This window comes from Hyaena hyaena, unplaced genomic scaffold (genome assembly GCF_003009895.1).
Source record: "Hyaena hyaena isolate Hyena2069 unplaced genomic scaffold, ASM300989v1 scaffold_807, whole genome shotgun sequence".
NCBI lineage: Eukaryota > Metazoa > Chordata > Mammalia > Carnivora > Hyaenidae > Hyaena > Hyaena hyaena.
In genome coordinates this window covers 421,956-438,050 of record NW_024081441.1, presented here as the reverse complement: position 1 = coordinate 438,050, position 16,095 = coordinate 421,956, and the positions used below count along the sequence as shown (strand labels likewise).

General features: G+C 34.3%; 1 protein-coding gene across 6 annotated transcripts in view; it reads left to right on the top strand.

Moving 5' to 3' along the window:
• Positions 1 to 16,095, top strand: part of IMMP1L (inner mitochondrial membrane peptidase subunit 1) — a 74,635-nt gene that overhangs the window by 32,871 nt on the left and 25,669 nt on the right. For 5 of the 6 annotated variants that reach the window (XM_039219328.1, XM_039219331.1, XM_039219327.1 and 2 more), the window contains one exon: positions 14,757 to 14,890. In XM_039219328.1, coding sequence (XP_039075259.1) covers positions 14,757 to 14,890 — 134 coding nt within the window. Of the gene's footprint in view, positions 1 to 2,594; positions 2,597 to 14,756; positions 14,891 to 16,095 lie in introns of all 6 variants that reach the window. The other variant, XM_039219332.1, reaches the window with a different exon arrangement.

Here is a 16,095-nt window from a genome sequence, read left to right as displayed (position 1 = left end):
CGCCCAACCAACTGAATTACCCAGGCGCCTCTCCAGTTTTTATTTCTATTTTAGTGAATTGTCATGTCATTGATTTACCATTAATATGATATAAGCGCTAAGATTTTGTTATTGTTGTTAGTTGTTGTAGATAATTCTTGTGGGTTAAATGAAGTTCCCTTTTATTCCTAGTTTATCCAAAATGTTGAATGTTATCAGATGCATTTACTGCAGCAGTGTGGGTGGTCATGTGATTTTTTAAAATCCTATTAATGTGCACAGATTGATTTTAAAATATTTTGCCAACTTTCTATTCTTATATTAAACTCCATTTGCTCATGCTCTTTTTTATATACCATTGTATTCAATTTGCTAAGTTTTGTTTAGAATTTTTTTGTATTTATGTTGATGAGACAATTTGTTTTGTAATTTTCTTTTCCTGTTATGCCCTTGTCAAGTTTTGGTATCCAGGTTATACTGACTGCATAAAACCAGATAGGAAGTATTCCTTAATGTTCATTCACTGACACAATTTATGATTGATGTGATTTCTTCCTTAAATGTTTGGAAGAATTTATCAGTGAAGCCATCTGGGCCTGGATTTTTCTTTGTAGCAGTATTTTTAATCACAGATTAAATTTCTTGTATACCTGATAGGAGTGTCCAGATTTTTTTTTTTTTTTTTTTTTTTTTTTTTTGAGAGAGAGAAAGGAAGTGGGAGAGGGGCAGAAATAGAGGGAGACAGAAACCCAAGCCAGCTCTGAGCTGTCAGTGCAGAGCCCCATGTGGGCTTGGACTCATGAGCCCTGAGATCATGACCTGAGCTGAAATCAAGAGCCAGAGGCTTCACTGCCTGAGCCACCCAGGTAACCCCCAGATTTTTAATCTATTTTGTCACTCTTGGTAAATTGTATCAATTAAACTTAAATATAACTTAATTTATAATAGAGTTTTTAGGCTAAAGTTTTTGATAATGTCCTTTTATGATCTTTAATGTTTGTCAGATCTCTTATGTTGACTGTTTTTTAATCTGTATACTGATAATTTGTGTTCACTCTCACCCTGTTTTTTCCTTGATCAGACTTGCTAGGGTTTATCAGTTTTACTAATTTTGTTAAACAACCAGCTTTTGCTTTCATAGATTTTTGCTATTGCATGTTAGCTTTTTATATCATTGATTTGTGTTATTATTTTCTTTATATTTTTTGGTTTTAATCTGTGCCTCTTTTTGGATAAAAGCTTAGGTCATTAATTTTCATCTATTTTTATTTTATTCATTAAAAGCTATACATTTTCTTCTTATTGCTTTAGATGGCTCCCACAGTTTTGGATGTGTCATAGTTATCTTATTGTTAGGTAAAAACTGGGAATTTTTTAAAGATGTGTGTTTAATTTCCAAACATTTGGAAATGCTCAGTTATCTTTTTCTTATTGATTTCTAATACAACTCTTGTTAAATATTTCAGAAAATATATTTTGCATGATTTTTGATCCTTTGAATTTTTAAAATACTTTTATTCTTGTCAAATACTTCTTTTTGTGTGTAGTACAACCTTAAAGCCTGTTTGTTCTCATACTGATATAAATAAATGGTGAGTCTGCATGGAATTTCTTTTACTGTCATAATTTCTGTGGCTTAATATTTAAAGTTTGTGACTAGGAAATGTTTTTTTCTTTTAACCTAATCTGACAATCTTCATCTTTTAATTGGCAAATTCTTTTAGATTTAATGGGCAATATTTTTGAAGTAAGTCTACCATCTTTCTGTTAGTTCTGTGTTTTTGTCTCTGTTTTTCTTTTATTCTTTCTTGTCTTCTTTTGGAATCAAAGTATTTTTCCTCACTCAAAATTTTTTTCTTAGCTTAGGTATATAATCCTTTTTCAAAAAAATTTTTATTAATATTTTTATTCTTTATATTATATAACATGAATTTTTGGCTTTTTATTCATTAACTCAAATACCACTGTCACACTTTTAGAACTGTGCAGAAACTTATTTTAACTTCATTTAAGTCCCTTCTGCTTTTTGTGCTGTTGTGTATTGGACAATTCAAATTGTCCCATAGCCCTTAAAACATTGTTGACATTGTTTAAATGGTTTTGTTATCTTTATCCAGATATGTACTTTGTGTTTTCTTTGTTCCATCTTGCATTTACCTGTTTCATTTTGTTTTTGCCTGAATTACTCCTTTAGTTAGTATGTATTTTATTACAGGTGCACTGGCAAAAAGTTTTCTCAAAATTTGTTCTCTGAAAATGTTTTTTAGTTTGCTCTAGCTTTTAAGGGATTTTTCACTGATTCTAGATTTACAGATTGGTTATTTCATAACTTTAAAGATCACATTGTGTTTTTTCTGGTTTCCATTTTTCTTATAAAAAGGTAGCCATTCCATTCCATTCTGTTGAACAGACAAAATTCTTCATTTGAAAATAACTTAGTTTGTATTTCTGACCACTTTTAAACTTTTCTCTTTGTCTTTTTTTTTTTTTCAGCATATTTTTTTAGAGAAGTTTAAGGTTTACAGCAAAATTGATGGGAAGATGCAGAGATTTCCCATGTACTCCCTGCCCCAACACATGTATAGACATCCCATTATCAACATCTCCCTCCAGAGTGGTATACCTGTTAGAATTGATGAGCCTCCATTGACCAATACATCATGATCATTCAAAGTTCATGGGGTACATTACAGTTTATTCTTGGTGTTATTCTTAATGTTACTTCTGTGGGCTTGGGCAAATATGTAATGACTTGTTTCCATCATTACAGTACCATAGAATTTTCTTAACCCTAAAAAAACCTTTGTTATCTGTCTATTCATCTCTCCTCACAATTCCTGGAAACAACTAATCTTTTTACTGTCTTAACAACTTAGCCTTCTCATTGCCTTAATTTCAGTAGTTTTACTGTACTGGGCCTGGATGTATTTTGTGTATTTCTTTCATATTTATATTGTTTAGCGTTTACTAAATTTCTTAAATTTGTGAGTTAGTGTCTTTTATCAGTTTTGGAAAGCTCTCTACTAGTGTTTCTTCAAAATATTCCTTCTGTCCTATTCTCTTTTTCTTTAGATCTCTGATTATACTTGTTTCTTGTATTGTCCACCAGTTTTCCTCTCTGTGCTTCATCTGATTACTTTCTCCCAACCTGCCTTCTAGTTCATTTGTCTTCTGTTAAGTTGAGTCTAATCTGCTAGTAAACGTAATGAACTTTAAATTTTATTTATTTTATTCTGCGGTTGTGTGTTGTGTAGAATTTTCATTTGATTTAAAAAAATTTTTTTCTTTAATTTGAGAGTGTGCTCTTAAGTGAAGGAGGGGTAGAGGGAGGGAGGGAGAGAGAGAGAGAAAGAATCCCAAACAGACCCCTCACTGTCCACACAGAGTACGATGTGGGTCTTGATCTCATGAACCGACCCTGAGATCATTACCTGAACCAAAATCAAGAGTCAGACTGAGCCATCCAGGTTCCCCTCATTTGATTTTTTTTTTTTAATTTTTTTTTTAATGTTTTATTTATTTCTAGGAGAGAGATAGAGACAGCATGAGCAGGGGAGGGTCAGAGAGAGAGGGAGTCACAGACTCTGAAACAGGCTTCAGGCTCTGAGCTGGCTGTCAGCATAGAGCCCGACGTGGGGCTCGAACCCACTAACCTCGAGATCATGACCCAAGCGAAAGTCGGACGCTTAACCGACTAAGCCACCCAGGCGCCCCCCCCATTTGATTTTTTAATAGATTTTATTCTTTGCTCAACCTCACCATTTTTTTTTCAATGCTAATCAGTTATTTTCATTTTCATATTAATATCTGAATCACCTGTTTTTTCTGTTGTGTATTTTTTTCTGTTGGCTTTCAGTTACTTTGTTCTATTTTATTACCTGCCTTGATTGAATGCAGTCATTTGGTCCTATTTTATAACATGGTTATAATAATTTATTGAACTAAGTTAAAACTTATAATAATCTAATTTTAAAAACTGTCAGGGGATTGAATAGACATTTCCCCAAATAAGATATATAAACATACATTAAGCACCTGAAAAAGCTGCTCAACATCATTGGTTATTAGGAAATGCCAATCAAAGTCACAATGAAATATCTCTTTACTCTCACTAAGGTGGCTCTATTGAATGTGTAGACAATAACAAGTCGTATTGGTAAGAATGTAGAGAAATTGGAATCCTTATATATTGCTGTGTATGTGAAAATATAAAATGGTACAGCCACTTTGGAAAATGGTTTGGCAGTTCCTCAAAAAGTTAAACACAACATTTTCATGTGACTCATCAATTCCACTCCTAGATATATCTAAGAGAATTGAAAACCTATGACCACACAAAGCTTGTACACAAATGTTCATAGCACATTCTTTATAATAACTAAAAAGTAAATACAACCCAGATGTCCATCAACTGATAAAGGATAAACAAAAATGTTGTATCCATGCGTTGAAATATTGACAGCCATAAAAAGGAATAATGTGCCAATTTATGCTACAACATTTATGAATCTTGGATACATGTCCCAGGTAAAAGAAGCCAATAAAAAAATTCACTTATCGTTTGATTCTATCTGTATGAAATGTCTAGAATAAGCAAAACCATACACACATGGTTGTAAAAGGAAGGGGAGAAGGAATGGAGAGCGACTGCTAATGGGTATAGGGTTTTGGGGTTTGGATTTTGTTTTCTGTTCTCTTGAGATAATGAAAATATTCTGGAATTAGGTAACGGTGATGGATATACTAAAACCCTCTGGATATATTAAAAACCTTGTGTGGCTTGGTCATTTAAGCATCTGACTCTGATTTAGGCTCAGATCATGATCTCATGGTTTGTGAGTTCAAGCCCTGCATCAGGTTCTGTCCTGACAGTGCTGAGTCTGCTTGGGGGTAAAACCACTGAATTTCGTACCTTAATGAACTTAATGGTATATGAATTATATATCAGTTTTTTTTAAGATGGCCTTCTATTCCAAGTTTATAAAAAATATTGTAGGAGTTTTAAATAATGTGCTCTTTCTATGAAAATTAAGTCTTTTACTTTTGTTTTTCTCCTGCAGGTAGATGGTATATGAATAAGTTACTTTAATCCTGTCTAGGGTTGGTTATATTCTCTGTTAAGGCTGATCTATTTCAGTCTTGCACTCACACCAGTGGTAACCTTACTGTAGTCCTAACATGGCCAGCCTTGGAGGGTCTTGAAATCTAGCCACTGTCTCCCTCACATGGTGTGGTTTTTCTGTGGTGGCTGATACCTTTGCTTAGGTTTCTAGCCTTTATCTACTGTTTTCTGCTGGTGTTCTGGGAATCACACTCTGCTCAGTGGCAGTTTAGGAGAGACTTCGGTTCCTTCCTGTTTGCAGCTTGACCCTCATGTGCCATATACTTTCTTGGCTAAGTGAGCCTGCTACTTTCTGCTAAAACTCTTTATTTTCCTGTGCTGTTAATTTGTCAATACTCTCAGAGAAAAGGCCAGGTGAATGTGGAGCTTGCCTGATGTTCTTCCATTCATTCATAGATCCTAGCTCCTCACATCTTGCCTAGATTGCTGCCTAATCCATCAAAACAGGTATTTTGTATATTTTATTCAGATTTTTATAATTACTTTATTGTTTTCCCCAAGAAGGGTAATCCCGTATAAGCCACTCTGTCAAAACTGGCATTAAAGTCCTCCTCTTGCCTCCTTTCTTCAATATTCAATCTATTTCCCCTCTCTCCTTTTTCCCCTCTCTCATTAGCAGTTACGCCTCATCATTAGCCTCTTTCCCTGTGGGATTCTTAGCATTGGCTGTCAAGCATGCCACTATGTTTCTGTTTTAAAAAACCTGCTCAGTGCCATGTTCTGTTATTCTGCCGCAGTGGCTCTCAGCTGAGGGTGGTTTTGCACCCCAGGGAACATTTGGCAATGTCTAGAAACATTTTAGTTTGTCACAACTGGGGAAGGGGACACTACTGGTATCTAGAGGCCAGAAATGCTGCTAAAATCCTACAGTGCCTAAGATAGCCACCCACAACAAGGACTTGTCTGGCCCCACGTGTTAGTACTGCTGAAGGTGAAAAAAACCTGCTCTACTGCTTAGCTTGCCTACATGGCCAAAATGTTCTAAAGATTTGACTGTTTTGTTGTCTCCTGTCTTAATTTTTTTTTTCAGATAATACTAAGATGATTTTTAAAGGTAAAATAGTGCCACAACACTTAAAAATAAAATGGCAGTTTTCTCCTAGCACCCTTTAGTTACATAGTCTTTTCCAGTTAGATGTAGATGGAATGAATGTGTTTTTTTTTCCTGGATAAAAAGACAACAAATTAGTAAGGAGTAAACTCTTAATATTATTTTTCTGCTTGTAACTTGGATGTAGTAGCTAATGTTGTTAGAAAATAAATCCCAGGGCGCCTGGGTGGCTCCGTTGGTTAAGCATCCGACTTTGGCTCAGGTCATGATCTCACGGTTTGTGGGCTCGAGCCCCACTTCAAGCTCTGTGCTGACAGCTAGCTCAGCCTGGAGCCTGCTTCAGATTCTAGATCTCCCTCTCTCTCTGACCCTTCCCTGCTCACGCTCTCTCTCTCTCTCTCTCAGAAATAAATAAAACATTAAAAAAAATTTTTTTAAAGTAAAATAAATCCCTTCCCTTTAAAGGTTCCTTTTATTCTGGTTTTCTCTTGTTTGCAGTAGAATGCAAGCCTCACTGTTATAGGGCTTATTTTTCCAAGACTTGTCATGTATGAAACTTGCTTTGCACTCCAGAGCTCTTCTCATACACATCCCCTTGAAGATGTCATGAATATATCAAATTTAACATGGCCAAAACTGGACTCTCTTCTGTTCCAAATATGTGTATGAATAAAACCATGTGGATAGACCTCCATTTACCCCGTTACTGAATCCAGAAGCTTGAGGGTCATCCTGATTCTTTTTTCTTTGCTACTTATTTTGCCTCTTAAGCTTCTCAAATCCATTCCCATTCCTTTCTCTCCACTTTTCACTTCCACCACTGTAGTTGGTCCAGCCTAACTGCCTTGCCAGCGTTTTTATTTCTGCCCTCGTTGCAGTCCTTCCTCTACATTGCAATGAGAGTGATATTAAGTTGAAAATCAAGTTATGTTACTCTTCTGTTTAATTAAGATCCTTCAGTGGCTTCCCATTAGTCTTAGAATAAAATCCAAAAATCTGCAAGACCTTGAATAATCTTGCCTATCTGTTTAGTCTCATTTCATGTCCTTCACACAATGCTCCAACCTTCGTTTATTTTTTTAAGCACATGCGTGTCATTTTTTCTGCCTTTAAAATTCTTCTGTCCTTTCCATCATTATTTTCTTATTGTTCAGAACTCAACTTCAGCGGTATTTCCTTGGAAAAATCTTTCCTGATTCATCCTAAAGAATATATGCTCCACTCATCAGTCTTTATCACTTTACCCTAATGTTGCCTTTTGGAAATTATTTAATGTATTTATGTGTTTATTTCTTTACTCTGTATGTTTGTGACATCAATCCCGATAAATTATAAGCTTTGCAAGGACAGGCATCATACTCACTATTGTATTTCCAGGGCTGCATGCAGTATCTGGCATATAATAGAAGCTCAGTAAATATTTGTTGAATGATTGAATGACTGTGAGGATACACTTTTCCTCCAAGTGCTTTTTCAAGAAGTTATATTCTATACTAAAATTGGAAAAGAAAATACTGCAGCACCCATTCATTTACACTCCATCTGGATTTATAATGAACATTTCGCTACATTAGTTTCCTCTGTTCCTCTGTATATATACATATAAATGTATACGTGTGTATATATGTATATATGCGTATGTGTATAAACTCTGTATCTATCATCTCAGCAGTAGAAGTAAATGATAGGAAAATTACCCACATAACATTTATCTCTAAATCAGTGTTTATTTCCTCTGAACAAGATCATTCTCCTGCATAGTCATGATATTGTTAAGAAATTTAACACTGAGGGAACCTGGGTGGCTCAACTGGTTAAGTGTCCCACTCTTGATTTTGGCTCAGGTCACGATCTCACGGTTCGTGAATTTGAACCCCATGTCAGGCTCTGCTGCACTGATAGCACCCAGCCTGCTTCTCCCTCTCCTCTCTCTCTGCCCCTGCCCTGCTTGTGCTCTCTGTTTCACTCAAAATAAATAAATAAACTTAAAAAATTAAAATAAATTTTATAAAGAAATTTAATACTGAAACAATGATATATTTGATTTACAAACCATGTTCAAATTTGTTTTTTTTTCTTTCATTCCAGGGTCTAGTTATACAGTATTTGATTGTCATGTCCTTATTGTAACTTAAAATGGTAGTCTTACTTTTTTCTTTTATTAATCTTATATTTGTTTAATTGGTCAAGTTGTCTTGTACAGTGACCACAAAAGATTTATGGAACGGATGTGTCTTGATTATTCATAAGTAGATTTAGGTTACACATTTTTGGCAAAAATAGTACACACATGATGATGTACTTGTTTTTACATCATGTCAGGAAGGTATATGAGGCTTCTGGGTGGCTCAGTTGGTTAAGTGTCTGACGTCAGCTCAGATCATGATCTCACGGTTCATGGGTTCAAGCCCCTGTTTCTAGCTCTGTGCTGACAGCTGGCTCAGAGCCTGGAGCCTGCTTCAGATTCTGTATTTCCCTCTATCTCTAACCTTCTCCTGCTCATGCTCTCTCTCTCTCTCAGAAATTAAAAAAATAAAAAAAATAAAAAAAGAAGGTATATAACATCAGTTTGTACCTTTATGCAACTAAATTTGCTGAGTTAAGATGTTTACCAGATCTCTTTGTGTATTTTATTTGTGAATAATAAATTATTTACTTTAATACTTTGCATATATCCCATTTACCAACAACTTTTCACCCAGTAATATTTAGCATCCATTAATGACTCTTGCCTGAATCAATTATTATATTGGTGGTAGTTCTCTTATTCCCTCTATATTTATTAGCTACTATTTTTGATAAAGAGTGTTTCTTACCTCTAACACATACATCTTTTTAAAAATTACTATGTACTCAATAGATTTCATTTTAAATCAAATGTATCATCTATTGGTGTTATTTTTTTTTTTTTTTATCCCAATTCGGCCAGTGAGAGAACCTTTAAAGTAGTTTCTATGACTCCATTTTTCTTTGAGCACAAGCTTGCTTTCTGGCACAAGATTGTTCTGCCCTAAACCATTTCTCCTATTGGGGAATGATATTTGGAAACCAAAAAATCTGTGTGCTAGGTGTGTTCGTTAGTACTACAGTGTCATTGCTTCTTTCTAGTGGTCTTTCCAATGTTCAGAGCTAGGATGATATTTAATATAGGCAAGCAGACAAATACACACACACACACACACACACACACACACACACACACACACTTCTTTATTTAAATAAGTTTGTTTTGGGGCACCCGGACCATTCAGTTGGTTACGTGTCTTTTGATTTTGGCTTAGGTCATGATCTCACGGTTTGTGAGTTTGAGCCCTGTGTTGGGTTCTTTGCTGACAGTGAGGAGCCTGCTTGGAATTCTGTCTCTCTCTCTCTCTCTCCCTCTCTTTCTCTGCCTCTCCCTTCCCCTATTCACACATGATCTCTCTCTCTCGGAATAAATAAACTTAAGAAATTTGTTTTGATACCTTCAATTCCTTCCTAACCTATTATTCCATATTTCTGGCTTCTTTCTAACACTGAGAATCTTGCTTCTGATAATTTATATGTTTACGCATTTGTATTATCTGAAACACATAAAAGAAACAAGAACAAACCTACTAAGAGCAGTTTACGATTTCATTTGCAAATTTTTTTGACCTTAAGACTATATCTTACTATATACTGTTTTCAAAAATATTTGAATTACTTCTTCTGCTTGGTAGTGTAAGCATTTTGAGTATACAAATAGGCCTATTTTTCTTGTTTGTTTTCAATTTTCAATTTCCCTTTTTTCATTGTTTTTTGTTTGCTTCTATTTTTTTGACAGTGTAAAGCATGTGCCTCAGAACTGTATATAGAGGTATACTCACCCTTATCCTTTTCACACTGTTCTCATCTACTCTTTTTATAAATGTAACCATTTTCATCATTTTCTGGTTTACTTTCTTTTTCTTTGAAAAGAATATATTTTCCTTTTTCCAGAAATGATAAATTACTATATATACTTTTTTGCAGCTTGCTTTTTTTTTAAGCAGTTTATCCTAGAAATCATTTGTTATTAGCTGATAGAACTCTCCCCCTCACGCCCACAGGTATATAGAACTCCTTTGTGTGGATGTTCCTTAATTTAGTTAACCTATTTCCTATGGATATGTATTTGGCTTGTTTCTGGTTTTGCTATTTCAATAATGCTAATATAAAGAATCTTGTGCACATGGTGTTTGAATCTTGGAACTGGATAATTCCTGAAAGTGGGATGGTTGGGTAAGAGAGTAAAATGTGTATGCTATTACAATAGCCACAGTCCTCTTTTTACGGGTTGTCTATTTTGCATACCCATCAGCAGTGTTTTACAAATGTCTGTTTATGAGAATTCCTTCATTAACATCAAATATTGTAAACTTCTACATGATGAGGGTTTTTTTTTTAAATTTTTTTTGGAAGCTAACATTCTTTTTTTAACTTAAATCCATGTTAGTCAACATATAGCATAATAATGGTTTAAGGAATAGAATTTAGTGATTCATCACTTACATATAACACCCAACAAATGCCCTCCATAATCTCCACCACCCATTTAGCCCATCCTTCCACCTGAGTTGTTATTTTAGTAAATGGTATATTGTATCACCAGGATACCTATGGAAAATAGCTGACAAAAAGTAAGATAATGTAAGAAAGGTTTATTTACAGAAGTGTATGCAGGGGATTGGAGAATCATCACGGATAGCACAGGAACCAGCATCAGTCAATCTGTTTTCATTCCTAAGCTCAAAGGAACCAGGTAAAGGAAGGGTCATAGGAACCTAGGAGAGCAATTACTGTATAGCAGACTGCCTTTGGAGATTCAGTGACCTTTTGTCCAAGGACACAGCCAGCCTGAGAAGAGTCCACAGGGAAGGAGGCAGGAAAAGACATAACTCTTCCTTCCTTTGACTTCCAGCTGGAATTCAGTTAAAGGGTACAGGGAGTGCCTTGATGTAGTTTATGTAGGTCAGTTTTCCAAGGCACAAAGTAGTATGGAGAAGGGTGGAGAGAAGACTGAAGGGACAAGCAGAAGTTATCCAGAGCACGTATGCACATAAAGATATATAGACCTTTGAAATAACTATGTAAAGCAGAGGTTTGGAACCTCTGTCTTAATCCTTTTTGCAAGTAAGGCTACTGAGTGCCAGCAGCGTGTGGCTTATTTGTGTTTTCTTATGAATGCTACTTTCCACTCTGGGATTACTCTTAAAAAAATCTATCAGCTCTTATTCTCAGTTTCAATATTCCTCAAGAGTGCTTCTCAATGCACTTTCATAATACAAGGCCAAATAGTCTTTATCCTCAAATTTCTCTCGAAATAGCTACATAGCTCTTTTTTCTCCTTAAGAGACTAATATCCAAAGTAATTTTAGATACTTCAAACTCCATTCTGTTGCTAATATCTATAGGAAAGAAACACTGTCAAGCTTCTTTCTTTTGATTACTCTATATTAATTTTATTATTTTATGAATCCGTTTCGTTACAAACATTGTATTTGAAGCTGGGCATTGTCCGAGTCATAAAAAAGGATTTAGGGCCCCAATTACTTCTGAATGAGAGTGAATAGCAAGCCTTCTCAGTGAATCAAAACCATTGTATAGTTACATTTTTGTATTTTTGAGTATGTTTTTAACCAAGTGGATTCTATTGCATAACCCAAATGATTTAAATTTTGGTAGACTGCTAAATGATTCACCCTCTAATTTCACCTTTCGCCTGTATTACCAATAGCTTTTTGGTAAGTGCTGTATGTTTCCTCTTGTTTAATAATATATCCCCTTTCTAATACCAGGTAAACCCATTTTTATTTTCATTTTAAAATGTAATATACAATTCACTGCTTTTAGGATTTTTTATCAGAAGTCACATTTTCAGAGCTAAGCTGTAGTACTTATCCCACTTTTCCCTAATTTTATAGTTGCAGCAAAGTAGTGCTTAGACAACATAATTAACTTTATAGGCAAAATTTATTCTATTTCATTTTTTTTCTCTTCATAGTCTGCTTGAATTAATGAAGTTCACTTACGAAGTGTTTTTATTTTTAAATAGCATTTTTTATTTTTTGAACTCTAGAAATGACTATCTTTTAAAGTGCTTCAATTATAACTGTAAACCAAATTCCTTAATCCTCCTGTTGGGAGGAGTTATTTTTCAAATGATTTAATGAGAAGGCTTTTTAATATGTTATTGACCATTTCTTTCTTCAGTGAATATGGCATTTACATGTCTCTCCATTAACCAGAAATCTCAGTGGTCTTCTGATCATCATTTTGAAAATTGTAACTATTCTGTAGTAATGAAGATGTGGATGGTAGAGGAGATTGGATTCATAATTCATTCATTAATTTCCTCAGATAAGCCTTCTGTTTACTGTCCTCTTTGGTAGGACCTGAGGATTCAAAGATGAACAATGCACAGTTATTACCCACAGACAGTAACAAATGTAGTATAATAAGAGGAAAGATATAATCAGTATACTGTGGTAAGCATTATATTCAGTATATGCCTAAGGAAGGTGAGTGACACAGAGCATAAGTTACATTTCTTGGGATGGTGCCAAGGAAGACTTGTTAGAGGAGGAGACATGGTAAGTGTTTAATAGGTGCAAGTACACTAATAAGTAATATAACACTAATAAAAGATACAGTCCTACGCTCTAGGCTATAAAATTCTATTACTTAAAGAACTTGAAAATACAACTAATGTTATGAGCTTATAGAGTATATAGAGTGGATTGCCAAGTGAATGATACAGTAGCTATCATACTAGCATTTATTTAAATACTCTGCTACAGACTACAAATCTGATCACATGCAATCACTAACTCTGTTAGATATTGATATTAAGTCCGTTTTACAAATAAAGACACTGAAATTCACAGAGGCATAATAATCTCATGGAGGCCACACAACTAAAATGTGGTGGAACCAGAATACAAATTCAGACAGATCAACTTTAGAAATAGTGCTCTCAGTGGTTGTGTGTGTGTGTGTGTGTGTGTGTGTGTGTGTGTGTAAAGACCCATGGGAAAAAGAAAATCTTGCCTATTGAGAGCATTTAGAGAAGAGTTACAAATTAAGATAGATGATAGATATCATAAAGAATACTTCAGGCATGGATGGGTGTTGGCATAAATAAGTGTTCGCTAGCAACGTTTCCTTGAAGAACAGACCAGTATAATTGAGTAGTCAAGTCATGTAGTAGTATCAGGGAAGATCAGGTTAGAAACTGAGGAAAGGGTGGGAGCCATCTGTCATGTATACTGAAAATGAGTCTAAGTAGTATGTACTTCATCTGATAGCCATTGACATTATCGGAGCAGGAGACTAATGCCGGAGGCAGTGTAACATAATGATTAAGTCCTTAACTCCATCATTTTCCATCTTTGTGATGTTGAGTATATAAGTTCACTACACTTAGGCTTTTTTAATCTATAAAATGATGATGGTAATAATATCTACAGAGGTTAATTTGTAGACTCTGACATGTAGTAAAAATTGAACAAATGTTACTTATATATTATTGATGTGTTTTAGTAAATTTAATCTGAGAATAGTGTGCATTATAGCCTAGGCCTAAACCTTAGGCCATTAGGCCAATAGTTATAACAGATAAATAGAAAGGGACAGATACTAAGAGTATTTTAGATGGATTATATTTAAAAACTTTTGTAGCTTTGGATGGCTCAGTCAGTTAAGTGTCTGACTTCAGCTCAGGTCAGTTCTCGGTTTGAGTTTGAGCCCTGCATCAGGCTCTGTGCTGACAGCTCAGAGCCTGGAGCCTGCTTCAGATTCTGTGTGTGTGTGTGTGTGTGTGTGTGTGTGTGTGTGTGTGTGTGTGTTTTTCTCTCTGCCCCTCCCCTGCTCGAACTCTGGTTTTCTCTGTCAAAAATAAATAAACATTTTTTAAAAATGTGGCTTTAAAAATATATGGTACTTTATGTTGTTTCATAGTGTTCATGTGTTCATTGTTGTATCATTAGTTAATAGCTGACAACTTGAGTTTACCTTTATAATTTACAAAGCACTTTGACATGTTATTGAATTTGATTCTCAGAACTATCCTGTGAGTTATTATTTCCAGGCCAGAGAGGTTAAATAAGTCATTAAAGATGACACAAGTGAATGAAAATATCAGTGTAAAACTTGAATTTTCATATACCTATTCTAGTGTTTTCTCTTTTATATCATATTATTGCAAAAACTGGTACAGTGTAGCAGGCAACGGCATGAAAACTCTTATTAGTACTTTGGAGGAGTTAATATCTTTTCTTAGGTATCTATCTTAACACCAAGAGAAAAAGAAACAAAGTATGAAAGGAGACAGACAAATTAGAGTCTACTAGTTATTTAATTCATGTATATACCTGGTGATATTATTTGAATATAATCTCTGTTCAGTAATCAAAATATTAAGTGGTTATAATTTGCCGTTTAAAATAGCATTAGGACAAATGAAAATAAGCTCTTGCTTTTCAGCAACAAACTGTACTAGATATTTACTGTACTCTGACTGATTGTAAGTATTTTACGATAGAGCTATTTCTTAAGTGTTGTTAAATAGTATTGATCATGAAACTTTTTGAAATTTACCATCAGGCCAATGGTGGCAGAGTCTTCGTAGAAATATGCTTCGTGGTGTTCTGGGAAAAACCTTTCGACTTGTTGGCTATACTATTCAGTATGGTTGTATAGCTCATTGTGCTTTTGAATATGTTGGTGGTGTTGTCATGGTAAGTTTTTACATAAAAGAAATAATAATTTAAAATATATCCTTTGTTAAAAATTAAGGAAAATGCTTTTTCTTTATTTTAATTGAAGTTATTTAATGAATAAAAAGGGACTATTAAAATCTTTCTAAATTTGGAGTTGTAAGAGAATGTGTTGGAATTGGCATTATATAAAATTAATACCATTACTTCAAATAAGGGTCTATATTCTGTTTCTGACAGTGGCCCTATTAATAATCTAATAATAATAATTTTTACCATTTATTGAATGCTACTTACTGTGTTCCAATGATGTTTGAGGTTTTATATTAACTCATTTAATCTTTTCTACTCTGTGAGATACTTATTAGACAGAAATCCATCATAGTTATGAAAAAAACTGAGGCTCAGAAAGCTTAAGTAACTTGCTCCAAGCTCCACAGTTAGTAAGTAGATTTGGAATTTCAGCAGATTCCCCACTTTTCAAAACTCCTGTTCTTAACCACTTGTGCTTAACTGTCATTAAAATAAATGATTCTGCCTTATGTCAATATTAAAATATTAAGACCACCCCCTGACCAACGCTTTTTCTTAATATTGCATCATAAATCTATCAACTGTGACTGTACTAATCTTCTATCCTATAAATGAAAGAACAAATTGAATGTCCAGTAAGTGGGTTTTGTTGGAACTTCAGTAGGAAGTTTAGAGTAAAAAGTTTTATCAATGCATACGTGAAGTCAATGGAGACTGCTGTATTTAGATATTTTAAGTGGCAATGATCATTTATTACAGTTTTCAGGTGTATATGAGGATTATTGTTTTGACTCATACTAATAGAAAGTCTTTCAAGTGCATCTCATTATGCCACTATTTTTCAGTAGAAAATACAGGTTGCAGCCTCATCAAATGAGTAAGCTATTTTCTTAGGAGAGACCTCAAGGCATGAACTTTTTGAGAATAATATGATACTATTTAATAAATTCCCATTATGGGCACTGGATATTTGATAATAGTATGAAAGCAAATAAATCATTTATTTATTCAACAAATATTTATTGACTATCAGCTTTATGCCAAAGCACTATTTTTGGCATTGGTTATATTAAGAATGTGAGTGATAAAGTCCCCGACCTCATGGAGCTTGTATTATACAGGATGGTCAAAATTTGGAAACATATTTTAATCATGTATTATAATGCATTCTCAGTCAGCCATTTTTATGATAC